Genomic DNA, 15,177 nt, shown 5'->3' on the forward strand with positions numbered 1-15,177 from the left:
CAGGGCAGGATTTATGTTTGTCCATATTGATTGACAACAAAGAAACCCTTAGAAATATTAAAATATTGATCACTTGATAGTTCGGGCTTTAAGTCTTTAAGTCTTGGCTGTGACCCTAGAAAATTTAGTGTGTGTGTGTGTGTGTGTGTGTGTGTGTGTGTGTTTTGTTTTGTTTTGGAGACAAGGTCTTACTCTGTCACCCAGGCTGGAGTGCAGTGGCTCAATCATAGCTCACTGTAAGTTCAAACTCCTGGGCTCAAATGATCCTCCCATCTCAGCCTCCTGAGTAGCTGGGACCACAGGTGCATGCCACCATGCCTGGATAATTTTTAAAAATTTTTTTGTAGAGGCTCATTTAAAAAAATTTTTTGTAGATGTTGCCCAAGCTTGTTCTGGAACTCCTGGCCTCAAGCAATCCTCCCGCCTTGGCATCTCAAAGTGCTGGGGTTACAAGCGTGAGCCACAGTGCCCAGCCAGTTTTTTTTTTTTAACTTGGTCTTAATACCAGATTGCTTTAGCTGACATCATGTTTCCAGCATGCTCATTATTAGTGTCTGAGTGTGTGCTGTGTGCCGAACAACCTGTTGAGGAGGTTGTCCCACTTAATCTTCCCAATAACCCTGGATAGCCTTCTTTTGTACATGACAAGATTGAGATACGGAGAGACTAAACAATTTGCCAAGGCCATATAGCCCATAAAGGTAGTGCTAGGGGATTTTTACCTTAACTAGTGGTTTTTTAGTTGGAAGAGTCAAGGGGTGGTTAATCACTAACTGTGTGAACCTAGCTAAACTCAAAGATTAGAAATAGGATTATAATATCTGTTATGCTTATTTTTATTCTTCGAGTTTTCTGTCTTTAATGCTAGGTGCTTTGATTAAAAAGTTGGCCTTGAGATTGTAAAAATGGCAGAGAATTAAAGCCTTGCCAAGCCTGTGCCTCGATCCTTCAACTCCTCTGGCTGTTGTTTTCTTCAAAAAATGTGTGTTTCTACTGGCCATGCCTTGGGCAGCCTTTTTGGTCAGGCCCAGCCCCAGACTTGAAGGATTGCCTGAACCCAGTGGTTGGGTCTGAGTGGGGACATCACATGTTTCCCTTTCTCTTTCATCTTCAGTTCATTCCTGTCTTCTTGAGGCTCAGCAGTCATTATGTGGGGCTTACAAAGGCAGATCATCTGGGCAAATGACTCTCTACTGGTACTGAGTCCCAAAGATGAGTGTGTGTTTCCTTTTTCATCCATTACTCCTACTATCGTGGTTATTTATAACAATTTATTTTGAAGGGCCAATCAGCAGACACAGATTCCATAATAGAGATTTTCTAAACTGTGAATTTGTGGAAAGGACTTTATGAAACTTGGCTCTTTTTTTCTCTCTCCTTAGTGAACCTCAGGCAATGTGTTATGTTGAAACAGCTAATCTGGATGGGGAGACGAACCTTAAAATACGTCAGGTAAAGTCACCTCTGATGACTTGTGTTGTTATGGTAGACACAACTGCAAATGTGGTCCCCACATATCTTTTTCTAGAGAAATAAAATATTCAGCCACAAAGGGTTATGCCTTAGCCCTAATGGAATCTATGGGAAGAATATGCCATTTATGATGAGGGAGAATGTGTCTCGAAAAAGTAGGCTGCATCAAACTCTAGGTCATGCAGGGTGCCAGGCCTTCATATAGCGTCTTATTGAGCTCTCTGCCTGTGATGCTGGAGAGAGGGGACATCTCGGTGAAGCTGAGTGGCTGGGAAGGACACAGCTTAGTGGACAAATGGAGCAGAAAAGCTCCAGGTACCCCAGTTTACATCATTGTTGTAATAAAGATTCTAATCCTAGAGGGTGATATAATTAGATACAAAACTTCCATGCCTTAAAGAAAACTATTCTTACCATATATTTTAATTCTAGGATGAAGAATAGTCTTTTTTGGTTCTTTTTTTTTGAGATGGAGCCTTGCTCTGTTGCCCAGGCTGGAGTGCAATGATGCGACCTCGGCTTACTACAACCTCTGCCTCCCGGGTTCAAGCGATTCTCCCACCTTAGCCTCCCGAGTAGCTGGGACTACAGGTGCATGCTACTACACCTGGCTTAATTTTTATATTTTTTTAGTAGACATGGGGTTTCACCATGTTGGCCAGGCTGGTCTCGAAGTCCTGAACTCAAGTGATCTGCTTGCTTTGGCCTCCCAAAGTGCTGGGATTACAGGCGTGAGATACTGCACCAGGCCAAGAATGAAGAATGGTCTTTAACATATAAAAATTTTAAGCACTTTGAAGCTTAAAAAACTTTTGCTGCTTAAAGTTGAATTCAGCAATTCTATCCATATATCTTTCTTTTCTACTGTAGATATTTGCTTTAGACTTTTTTTTTCCATTTAAAGAACAGTTACAGCCTGGGCAACATAGCAAGACCCTATCTCTACAAAAAACTTAAAAAATAGCTGGGCATGATGGCACATACCTGTAGTCCCAGCTACTTAGGAGGCTGAGGTGGGAGGATCACTTGAGCTCAGGATTTTGAGCCTTCAGTGAACCATGATTGCACCACTGCCCTCCAGCCTGGAGGACAGAGTGAGACCCTGTCTCTTAAAGAAAAAGTGAAGAGTGCTAGATAATGTAAAATATTGGAGGGCTACTCTATTCTACCTTTATGACCAGTGTTAGAGTACAGCTAGTAGATTATGCTTGCTGTAAGGTGCTGGGGTATGTTAATTATTACTTATGCACGGATGTTTCTAGTACAGTGGTGGAATCTTAACTTTCAGCTTCATTACATTCTTTTGCCACTTTCGCATTAGATTGTTGTGGCAAAAGCTACTGGAAAAGTCTGCCTTGAGGGGCTGACAGTTTGACTTGTTAGCCCCCCAAATTATTGCACTGGAGATGCCTTATTTTTTCTTTTGATTAACCATAGGGGTGCTGAATGGTGTCCCTAAGCACAGAAGATTGTGTTTGACTTCCTCTTTTGGTTTAATCTTTTAGGGTTTGAGTCACACTGCTGACATGCAAACACGTGAAGTTCTGATGAAGTTATCTGGAACTATAGAGTGTGAAGGGCCCAACCGCCACCTCTATGACTTCACTGGAAACTTGAACTTAGATGGGAAAAGGTATTATATGCCTTTTCTTCATTGTCTTTTAAACTATGTGACTAAGAATTACTGGAGCTTTGGAAAATATGTTTGTTTCCTAGTTTTATAATATTTTAAAACAGTGAGATTTCATACCCTTTCAATTAATTTAAAGCCTTCCTTAGATTTAAGAAAAAAACCCTGAGCCCAAGGGCCTCAGATGAGGCTCAAAGCATGTGGCATATTCTTTCTGTGCCTACTTTCTGCCAGGCAGGAGAAATGGTTTCAGCTGCATAAAATTGCCCAGAAAAGCAGAGGAGAGTAATCTGAGGTGTATACAAGCTAATACACTTGTTACAGAAATGTGTGTGTGTGTATTTTTTTTTTTTTTTGCTAACCTTCTTCTAAGGAGCATTCGTTTGTTTTTAGAAAGTTGAGTGAAATGAACACTTATTCTTCCTTTAGAATATTCAGTGCCCTCCTGTCTATATTCTGTTATCTTTCTTCTTCTGGCATTTGTTATGTTGTTCTGGAGTTGTCTTTTGTTCTGATGTTGGAGAGCAGTTTCTACCTTCTGGCCATGTTTGTCTAGAGCCTCTTGCCAATGCCCCCTCCAACCCTGTAACCCAGCCTCTTGCAATGTCCTTTATATTTTGACGACCCAAGGCTTGGAAGGACCTGATCTTAGGAATCAACCCAAATTATTATAAATATGACAACTAAGTGTGACTGCTTCTTGGTTTCATTTAGCATACATAGCTATACTATGGGCTCCCCATTTTGAGTTTCTAAATTGTCACTCAGGTCTTTATTTACTCATTAAGTCATCCTTAAAAAAATTGATATGATAGGTTGCTGCTTTTTAAAATTTTACTCCTTCCTAATAGTCTGTAAAATACACTAGATTTATTTTACAAATAACAATAATAATAATACTTCCAATAATAATACTTAACTACAAATGAGTGAGCTTCGGTTGTTATTTTAGCAACTTCCTTTCTGGGTATTGAGTTTCATAATAGGATCATGAGAGATATAATTACCTGCAACATTTTATAGAAAAAGCATTTTTTTTCTGTAGTGATGAATGTAAAATAAAGCTTTCTGTGGGTCCTTTTGGGGTAGATTAAGCCAGTGGTAACCTTTGTTGTCTGTGTTTCTCAGTGAAGTAGTTCAAATTGGAGGAAAGGGAACATTTGATTTATTGTGGGTTCATGTTTAAGGGAAAAACTCATGCTTATTTTCCAGACTATCATTAAATATCATTGTTGTTTTTTATTTTTAGCCTTGTTGCCCTTGGGCCTGACCAGATCTTATTAAGAGGTACACAGCTTAGAAATACTCAGTGGGTCTTTGGCATAGTTGTTTATACTGGACACGACACCAAACTCATGCAGGTAAAACATTTCTATGCTGATTTCAGTCTTTTTTTTCTTTCTGCTTTTATTGACTAGAAGGTGGAAAATGCAGATGTTGCATTTAGGAAGTTCAAATTTGTCTATGAACCTAAATTTGGAAAGAACTGCCTTTATTTTAGTTTCTTAGGTAGCTTTTTCTAGATTTCTGTTCTCTTATCTGATATTTGTTACCGTATGCCTGAACTACAAATGGTCTTTGTTTTCTGGATTAGGGGAACAATCAATTCTAACTTATTTTATCTTCTGGACTTAAGCGGGAATTAGTTCTAACTTTTAAATTTCTCTTTCTACTTCTCCTCTTTATCCCATTAATTAGGATTTTATAGCAAATTGTCTTATTTAACTGAACTTTAGAGACTTTAAAATCAGTTATTTTTGAACCGTTTAGTTTTCATAGACTGAAGAAAAAAATGAAGTTAAAATGATTTTGCTCTTTTTCCCTGTTAATGTTTTTTAAAAAACTGTTTGTGAATTTATAGGTCACATTGCTATTATGATGTATTTTGCCAGACAGCTTTTGAAATTCTACAGAAATCAGTGTCCCTGTATGTCATTTCTTAACATTTGTTTGGTATCACTTGGCACCTTATTTTTGCTAATGGTGGCTATTAATGAGAATTGGCTTTTCAGCTTGTCTGTTCTTTTGTATAACTTCTAAAATGCACATTTGGCTGTATTTCTTGATTTAAAAATATTTAGTGACCACGTACCAAGTCTAGTGCTAGACCATATGGGTGCAATAGTGAAAGGCCCAGGCTTATCCTCGGGGAGCCAGTTGGGCTAAGGAGTAATATAGAATGACAAAGTAGAGAGAGAGATACTGGAATGTGTGTCATTACTAAGTGCTGTCAGTGTGTATAGGAGGGTCATTCAACCTAGGCTGGAAGCCAGTGGACTACATGCTAAGAATGATTCCCGTGGCAGAAGCACATTTTAGATATCGAGCTAGGGAAGGGAGACTGTTGTGTTGGTCTCCTCTTTGAGGTCAAATGATAGTCAGATGAAAGAGGTAAGTATTAGAGGAGATGAAGCAGTAGACGTTGGTGGCCACCCCAGCTAGTAAACACATTGGAGACAGGGAGGAGAGATGGGATTAGAAGGATTGAGAGACTTCCTGAAGTTGAAGAGGATTGTTGGAGTTGCTGAGTGACAGGCTGATCAGTGGGTAGAATCTTGTCTTTGTATTTCCGGGGTAGAGAGTTTCTAGCATGGGAGACCTGGGAGTGACTCGTGTGAGTAGGAAGACAAAGGCAGAGCTGTTGAAGGCCATTCAATGTTGACAAGTAAGGAACTGAGAGACTAAGGCATTTGATGGGCCAGCGCTGTGATTTTGAAGATGCGATAATGGTGAAGCTGGGCCAGAAAGGAATGCCATGAGCCAGTTGTCAAGTCTTCTGTGAGTGACAGGGAGCAACTGAGAGGTCGGTGGCCTGGCTACAGGGGAGGGGCAGAAGGTAGTGTAGCCAAATGGCGTGAATTTTATGAGTGAGTTTTTTTTTTTTTTTTTTAACATGGCATCCAAGGAATAAAGCTCCAGAAGTATTACCAGGTCTTGAATATACATCCAGTAATGCTACCTTCAGAGGCCAAAGGATGCAGATGTCTACTGGCGCACCGTCTGCTTGGGGGTACTCAAGGGAGGCGTGTACTTGACTGTGTGAGGCAAGGAGGAGAGAGCTCTTGAGGGAGTGGGAGTACAGAGGGAAGTTCAGGAGCTGGAAGGGTAGGGGCCCAGGTGCAGTGGCCTGTTGCAGAGCTTGTGTGTTGAAGCAAGGCGGGAGGGCTCCACGGCAGCTAGAAAAATGAAGAGTTGGTGAATGCTGAGAGGCAGCTCTTCGGTGGATCAGGATTATTTAGTGTATCTGAGGTGTGCCTGATCCATCGCCCCTGCTAGGTCCTTATCCATTCACAAGCGCTGACTGGAATGCTTTAAGTTTATTGTTTCTGAGCGGCCTGCATATGAAGACTTTATCTTGATGAATAGTTTAGTGCTGTAGCCATGCAAGAACTCAGGAGGCTGAGATGGGTGGCTCATTGGGACCAGGAGTTTGAGACCAGCCTGGGTGACATAGTGAGACCCCATTTAAAAAAAAAAATAGTTTAGTACCCTGCCACCTAGAAAGTATCCTTTAACTCCCATAGTGCAGTGTCAGTAACCCTTGCTGCACGCTTTGGGAGCTCCACTAATCACAAGTCACTACTTCTGGCTTTTGTTTGTTTGTTTGTTTTTTGAGACAGGGTCTGGCTTTGTTGCCCAGGCTGGAGTGTGGTGGCGCGATCTTGGCTCACTGCAACCTCAGCCTCCCAGGCTCAAGCCATCCTCCCACCTCAGCCTCCTGAGTAGCTGGGACTGTAGGCACACACCACCATGCCTGGCTAATTTTTGTATTTTTTGTAGAGACAGGATTTCACCATGTTGCCCAGGCTGGTCTTGAACTTCTGAACTCAAGCGATCCACCCACCTTGGCTTCCCAAAGTATTGGGATTACAGGCATGAGCCACAGTTCCCAGCCTACTTCTGTTTTTTATGATGAAGTGGCAGACAGATCATGGGTGGCTAGCTCACATTTGGTCCAGGCCCCAAAGCTAGTTTTAATATTGTGCATATTATAAATTTAAGCACTTTCCAATATTTCTTATACACTGGGTGTTTTTTTTTTTTTTTTTACAGATTGTAATATTGTTTTTCTAGAGCATACATTAGTAATATAGCTTTTGCTCTAGAAAACCAATATTACACGAGTTAATTAAACTATCTTTTAAAACACTCCAGTCTTCTCTTCAGTGAGTAAGGCATGCACTGAGTTTGCATTTTGTGAGTGTGAGAGGCACTTTTCCTTGCCCCTAGGTGTGAGAAACCTCTTTGCAAGGCTTCTTGCATGTTGACTGCTCATGTATAGAATGATGGAAAACCCCAGAAACATCTGTGCTAGACCTGCTGTGCCTTTAGGGCTGAAACAATAGGTAAAAATAATGAGCTTTCAAAAGGAATATAACACACATAGCTGGAAGCCATCCTGTTTGTGAAATAACATTGTTTGTCTGTGCTTGTGCTACTTGACCACAGAGAGGAAACTCAATTGCTGTCGGGTTCTTCTACCTTTTTTTTTTTCTGAAGTCTCTCACCTCAATGCCTTTTGCCCTTCAAGTTTCCTTCAGTTCATGTTTAGTTTACTTACATGTAGAAATATTTATGTCTATAATTTCTATTAGTTGATTTAATGGGAAAAAGAGTGATTATCACACTAATTATAGCGAACATAATTACAACAAATCATGCACTATTTTGAGTGATGCACATATATCAACTCATTTATTCCTCACAATGGCTAGGTAGTATGTGCTCATTTTATGGATGAGGAGGCTTGCAGCATAGAGTCTTCTAGTAACCCAAGCTTACAAAACTAGTAGGATTCAAAACACAGGCAGTCTGGCCGGGTGCAGTGGCTCACGCCTGCAATCCCAGCACTTTGGGAGGCCGAGGCGGGTGGATCACTTGAGGTCAGGAGTTCGAGACCAGCCTGGCCAACATGGTGAAACCCCATCTCTACTAAACATACAAAAATTAGCTGGGCATGGTGGTGCATGCCTGTAATCCCAGCTACTCAGGAGGCTGAGGCAGGAGAATTGCCTGAACCCAGGAGGCAGAGATTGCAGCGAGCCAAGATTGTGCTGCTGCCCTCCAGCCTGGGTGACAGAGCCAGGCTCCGTCTCGAAATAAATAAATAAATAAATAAAAATAAAAAATAAACAAATAAAATAAACAAAACACAAGCAGTCAAACTCCAGAGTCAGTGTAACCCAGGGGTCCCCAAGCCCCAAGCCACAGACTGGTACCAGTCTGTGGCTATGAAGAACCAGTCCCTACAGCAGGAGGAGAGTGGCAAGCACGCTAGTGAAGCTTCATCTGTATTTACAACAGCTCCCCATCCCTCACATTACTGCCTGAGCTCTGCCTCCTGTCAATCAGCAGTGGCATTAGATTCTCATAGGAGCGTGAACTCTGTTGTGCACTGTGCATACAAGGGACCTAGGTTGCTCATTCCTTATGAGAATCTAATGCCCAGTGATCTGTCACTGTCTCCCATCACCCGCAGATGGGACTGTCTAGTTGCAGGAAGACAAGCTCAGGGCTCCCACTGATTCTACATTATGGTGAGTTGTATAATTATTTCACTACACACTACAATGTAAGAGTAATAGAATTAAAGTGCACAGTAAATGTAATGCACTTGAGTCACCCCAAAACCATCCCCACCCAAGTCTGTGGAACAATTGTCTTCCACGAAACCAGTACCTGGTGCCAAAAAGGTTGGGGACAGCTTTTCTAACTAGAATTCAATGGCCTGTTTTCTCAGGAGGGAATAAAATATCTAAGATACAGGTCTGATTTCAGCTTTTCAAAATCTGACATTTTGACCTGTTTCTATTTATAAGTCCGTTACACTGAAGTAGCTGGGTTCTTCAAGAATTTTATGGAAGAATTTATAATACTTGTAGGAATTTAACATTAAAAGCTCATCATTGGGCCAGGTGCGGTGGCTCACACCTGTAATCCTAGCACATTGGGAGGCGGAGGTGGGCAGATTGCCTGACCTCAGGAGTTCAAGACCACCCTGGGCAACATGGTGAGACCCCTGTCTCTACTAAAAATACAAAAAATTAGCTGGGCGTGGTGGTGTGCACCTGTGGTTCCAGCTACTATGGAGGCTGAGGCACAAGAATCGTTTGAACCTGGGAGGCGGAGGTTGCAGTGAGCCATGATCACGCCACTGCACTCCAGCCCCGGTGACAGAGTGAGACTCTGTCTCCAAAAAACAAACAAACAAACAAAACAAAAGAAAACTCATCATTGATCATTGCAAGTAAAAATGTTCAGGGGGTGGGAGTCAGTAGGCCAAGGTTGGCTTTCCACAAAGTGCACATGTTGAAGCTTGAAGTTTTGGGATTGTTCCTCTTCTGTTAGATGAAAGATAAAGTTTTCTAATCCTCCTAATTGGCCAGAATTCAGCCACTGAAAAAGATAAGAAGTCAATAATAAATGGGGTATAGAAATGAGGTTTATGATAATTTTTTTCCTGCCTGTACATTTAGTGAATATTTATTAAGAATGATGAGATCATGCTTAGTTTTTAAGAGTTAGAATGACCAGTCCTGGACCTGGCCTGCTGGCCCTTATGTTGAGGCCAGACCTGGATGTGTCGTCTCAGTTGACCTTGATACAGTATTTGATTGATGATAAGTTGGCCTTTACTAATGGATTTCCATTTAGACTCCTGAGGATTTTTAAGTCCGTAAAGGATGAATAATTTAGACAAATAAAGTAAAAGGGAAAAAAATAGAAATAAAGGAAAAAGCTGCTGTGTTGTTTAGAAATTTAAAGGACTTAGCTTTTCAAAATCACCAGTACAATCCCCCAACTCCTCTGCCCCCAAAGAAAACTGTGGGGAGATAGTATTTTTGGTTTGCCAATAGAATTCAAATAACAATTTCAGTGATGTGGTATAAATTTTTCTTGGAGCTTAGGAGTGAATTGCCTCATGTTTTCATCTCAATTTTATTTTCACATTGTGACTTTATTTGTATTCTTATCTTTGGAGACATTTTCATCCTAGCTCTTTTAATGATCAGATCACTGGAGACTAGTGAAGGAGAATGCTGACTTAAGTTTGGCACAAGGTACCATTTTTATGGTTAGTGCCTTACAAACTCTCAGATTATCCAAACTTGGCAAATTGGTGTTGTCTCTTAAAAGTCCGGGCCCGGCCGGGCACGGTGGCTCACGCCTGTAATCCCACCACTTTGGGAGGCCAAGATGGGCAGATGACGAGGTCAGGAGATTGAGACTATCCTGGCTAACATGGTGAAACCCCATTTCTACTAAAAATACAAAAAAATTAGTCGGGCATGGTGGCGCACACTTGTAATCCCAGCTACTCGGGAGGTTGAGGCAGGAGAATAGCTTGAACCAGGGAGGCAGAGGTTGCAGTGAGCCGAGATCGCGCCACTGCACTCCAGCCTGGGCAACACAGTGAGACTCTGTCTCAAAAAAAAAAAAAAAAAAAAAAAAAAGCCTGGGCCCATGATTCATGGAAGGAGACCTGCAGGCTGACACTCCTGTGCGAGCCTCTCCCTGTCCAATTCCTGACTTCTGATTTAAGTCAGGAATTATTTCACCTCCAGGAATGGATTATAAATAATTCCCCTGTGGCTTTCCTCTCTTCAGTGTCTCCTTCCTCAACCTGCTGTTATTACTGTTCTGGTTTCCTCTGGCTGCTGTGACAGATTTCCACAGTTTCAGTGACTTAAAAAAACATGAGTTATTGTGCTGCAGTTCTATAGGTGAGAAGTCTACTATGAGTAGTAGACTCCCTATGCTAAAACCCGAGATGTTGGCTGCTCTTTTCTGCAGGCTTCAGAGGGGACTCTCTCTGATCATTTCTCCATCTCCACCTCTCCCTCCGAGCACAGTTTGGAAAGGTTCTCCCTTTTGATGACCCTTGTGGTTAGATCGGGTCCACTTGGGTAATCCAGAATAATCTCTCCCTGTCTCACAGTTGTTAATTTAATTTAATCCCATCGGCAAAGTCCCTTTTGCTGTATAAAATAGCATACTCAGGTCAGGCATGGTGGCTCATGCCTATAATCCCAGCACTTTGGGAGGCCGAGGAGGGTGGATCACCTGAGGTCAGGAGTTCGAGACCAGCCTAGCCAACATGGTGAAACCCCATCTCTACTAAAAATACAAAAAATTAGCCGGGCGTGATGGTGGGTGCCTGTAGTCCCAGCTACTTGGGAGGCTGAGGCACAAGAATTGCTTGAACCCGGGAGGCGGAGCTTGCAGTGAGCTGAGGTCACACCATTGGACTCCAGCCTGGGTGAGAGAGTGAGACTCCATCTCAAAAAATAAAATAAAATAACGTACTCGCAGTACCCCACAAGTAGGATGTGGGCATTACTGGCGGGGGCGGGGGGTGGTCATTAGTTTGCCCACCATAAGTACCTTCAGATATTTTTTAATAAAATGACTTCAGGTGCATAACTGTCTTGCTCAAACAGTTGCGTTGACTTTCCCATGGCTGAGAGGATCTAGTCCCAAATGTCCCACCTGAACTGGAGTGATTCTTGAATCTAGCCTTAATGAACCTTTCTATACTCTCCTGCCAACACTGGCCTCAGCTCCACCTGGGCTGGTTTCCCCCCAGCAGTGAGAAGGCAGGTGCTAAGCCTGTGATAAGGTTGCCATTCTCCTTCCGTTTCTCCTTTGCTGTCTCCGTCATTCAGGATGCCACTCAGCTTTCTCCTGCCCAGGCCCTTCCTGACTCTTCTTGGTCCTGCTTCTTGTTCCCAGTTCTCCAAGTGAACTTTTTGTCCATCCACTTATTTTGAAACCCATTAATGTTCTGTTTTGCATTATTAATATGTATGTGTTCGTGTATGTCTCTTTTATTCCTCAAATTCTGAGCTCCGGGAGGCAAAATATGTGCTTTAGAAATATCTCTGTGTATTTATTGCAGAGCTGTGCTATTATCGTGAAGGTCTTCTCTAGATTTTTATGGTATGGAATGTCTAAGTTTCTCTTGAATTACCAGTGTTCTGATTTCTTTGAAACTGGACTATATTTAGAACCTGTTGTGTTCTAAGATAAGGAAAGTGACAATTATATGCTAAGATATAATCATAAGAAGTACAGAATGAATCATGTAATGTTGGAATGTGTTCTTTAAACTGGTAGAGTATGTTGTCTTTCTTCATTACTTAAAACTAGCTATTGATTCAGGAGCATGGTACACTTTTGAATTGCATTGATTATTTGGCAAAAAAATAGTCTTTTACTTGCTGGTTGTTAAATATGGTTGTTTTACCTCCTTTCCCCCAACCCCTTGCCCCAAATCTGTTCTGTGACCCTTACTGACTTTCAATGCTGTTGTGTAGAATTCAACCAAAGCGCCTCTCAAGAGATCAAATGTTGAGAAGGTGACTAACGTGCAGATCCTGGTGTTGTTTGGCATCCTCTTGGTCATGGCCTTGGTGAGCTCGGCGGGGGCCCTGTACTGGAACAGGTCTCATGGTGAAAAGAACTGGTACATCAAGAAGATGGGTAAGTGTCGGGGTGGGTTGCTTGTTCCAGTGGAAGAAAACCATTCTTGAGATGTTCTTGCAGCCATGGTTGAAGTGTGGTGTCCCTGCCGTCCTTCTGTTCCCTTTGGTTACTGTACATAATGCCAGCCTTTCAAGGAGAATTGAGATTAGGATCATGTGATAAAACGAAGATGGGCACATTTGGGAATTGTTTTATACTCAAATGGTTATTTTTAAACTCTGTGTTAAAGTATTTTCTTAGTGGTTGCCCTAGGAATTACAATGTATTTCCCAATTTATCCAAATCTACTTTTGATTAATACTAACAATTCTAGTCAAACACAGAAATGTCACTCCAGCGTACCTCCATTTCCTCTCCTGCTTGGTGCTGTCATTGTTATATTCCATTTATCTGTGTTGTCAACTCCAAAATACAGTGTTATAATAATTTGTGTCTCTTAAAGAAGCTAAAGGAAAAAAGAAAAAAAGTATATTGATAGTGTTTTTTGTTGTTGTTGTTGTTGTTTTGAGACGGAGTCTTGCTCTGTCGCCCAGGCTGGAGTGCAGTGGTGTGATCTCGGCTCACTGTACCCTCCACCTCCTGGGTTCAAGCAATTCTCCTGCCTCAGCCTCCTGAGTAGCTGGGACTACAGGTATGTGCTAACATGCCTGGCTAATTTTTGTGTATTTAGTAGAGACGGGGTTTCACTATGTTGGACAGGCTAGCCTCGAACTCCTGACCTCAGGCAATCTACCCGCCTCGGCCTCCCGAAGTGCTGGGATTACAGGCGTGAGTCACCACGCCCGGCCAGGGTTGTTTTATGTTAACATATTTACTTACCATTTCCAGGTCTCACTCTTGATTTCTTCCTTTGGATTTAATAGCTGGTGTCATTTCTTTGCTTCATGTATCTTCATTCGCTCCTGACTCCTTTGCACTGTCATATATATTACATCTGTATATAAGTTCAACAATGCAATTTTATGATGCTTTTAGCAATTGCTTTTTTAAAATTGAGAATATATAATTATACTATCTTTTATAAATCCTATAGAATTATCATTACTAGTGTCCTTTGTTTATGTGGATTTTAATTACTGTCTGGTATTTCTTTCATCCTGGAGAACTTCTTTAGTATTTCTTGTATTTGTAATTGTCAGGTAGATATTTGTTTATACCTTAGAGATATTTGTAACTATTGGAACTTAGAGATCCTATTTAGAAACTCCTTAATTCTACAGGAGAACAGGAGAGCAAAGTAATATGTCAGGAAGAAAAGCAACCAGCAGGAAAAGTGGAAGGGTTGGTAGTGAGTAGGAAGTGAAGGGATTGTGGAAAGGTAAAATTATTGGCCAGCATATGCCTGCTCTCCCTGTACCTTCCCAGCTCCTTGTCTTTCCATCACAGCCACGCTTCAGAACTCTAAATCGGAATCAGACTACCACCATTTGATGTAATTTCCTGGGAAAAAACCTAATAACTCTGGTTTGGAGCCATTACAAATTATCAGTCTCCCTCCAATCCTAGCCTTCTGCTATCTTTATTCTCATTCTAGTTCCCTTCACAGCTTTAATATCAGTTAAACGCTGTTGCAACCTTCTCCTTAAGCCTCTTGCTAAGTTAAGAAGATCTCACTACTTTACCCTTCAAGCAGAAGATCATGGCTGTCAAGGAAAGAACTTTCCCTTTGATACCCCCAGACCTTGTCCCCCTCTCCCTCCCCCATTCTCTGTTCCTCCTGGAGCTGATGCTGCCTCTGCTGTGGACTCCATCCCCTAGGGTCCTGTTCCATCCTTAGGGAACTTGTTCCCTCCAGATATCCCTTCTCTTATCTTTAGTTGGGCTCAAGCCTTCTCTCTCTTTGTCTGCTTCTCTTGTTCACACTTTTGTCCATCTTTCCAGCTCTTTGGAGTATCCCCAATATACATGTACCTTAGTGAGCTTGTAGGTGTTCCTTACAACCATTTCAAAGGCCTGTCTTCTTTTCTACATTCTTTCAAGTTTGCTTCTTTTCTCTGTTCTTCAAAACTTGAAACCAGCATTTCTTCTTCTGGATGGCCTTCAGTGACCATGCCTTCCCATTAGAAAGCCTTCTGTGTTGGTTCCCGCTACGTCCTGTGAGCCTCTCTTTAGCGGATGCATCCTGCTGTGCAGTCGCATTGTGGGGCCTGTGTGCCTCCTACAGAAAGCAGCCTTTGAACTCACGGTTCCTGACATGCAGGAGGTGCTCAATAACTATTTTGACATGAATCTCTAAATGAGCCAATAGACTTTGGTTGTGAACACCTTTCAGACACTCTGGTTTCCTTCCACAGACACCACCTCAGATAATTTTGGATACAACCTGCTGACGTTCATCATCTTATACAACAATCTTATTCCCATCAGTCTGTTGGTGACTCTTGAGGTTGTGAAGTATACTCAAGCCCTTTTCATAAACTGGGTGAGTATTAAAGCAGAGTTGAATCACTATTTTCCAATGCTATTTCAGAGCCTTTGGCATTTAATTGAGCGCTCAAAAAAGAAGAACTATATTCATTTACCATTAGGTCCAGGGGCTTAAACTGGCCATGCAAAGAACTGGCCAGGGATCACCAGTGAGGGTGTTT

General features: G+C 41.9%; 1 protein-coding gene across 4 annotated transcripts in view; it reads left to right on the top strand.

Annotated features, from left to right (window-relative positions):
• The window catches only part of ATP8A2 (ATPase phospholipid transporting 8A2), a 657,192-nt gene that overhangs the window by 161,761 nt on the left and 480,254 nt on the right, over window positions 1-15,177 (top strand). For all 4 annotated transcript variants that reach the window (XM_034936476.3, XM_055096569.1, XM_008971630.3 and 1 more), the window contains 5 exons: window positions 1,383-1,452; window positions 2,979-3,106; window positions 4,353-4,464; window positions 12,421-12,586; window positions 14,884-15,011. In XM_034936476.3, coding sequence (XP_034792367.1) covers window positions 1,383-1,452; window positions 2,979-3,106; window positions 4,353-4,464; window positions 12,421-12,586; window positions 14,884-15,011 — 604 coding nt within the window. The remainder of the gene's footprint in view (window positions 1-1,382; window positions 1,453-2,978; window positions 3,107-4,352; window positions 4,465-12,420; window positions 12,587-14,883; window positions 15,012-15,177) is intronic.

Source organism: Pan paniscus, chromosome 14, assembly GCF_029289425.2.
Source record: "Pan paniscus chromosome 14, NHGRI_mPanPan1-v2.0_pri, whole genome shotgun sequence".
In the NCBI taxonomy this organism is placed as follows: domain Eukaryota; kingdom Metazoa; phylum Chordata; class Mammalia; order Primates; family Hominidae; genus Pan; species Pan paniscus.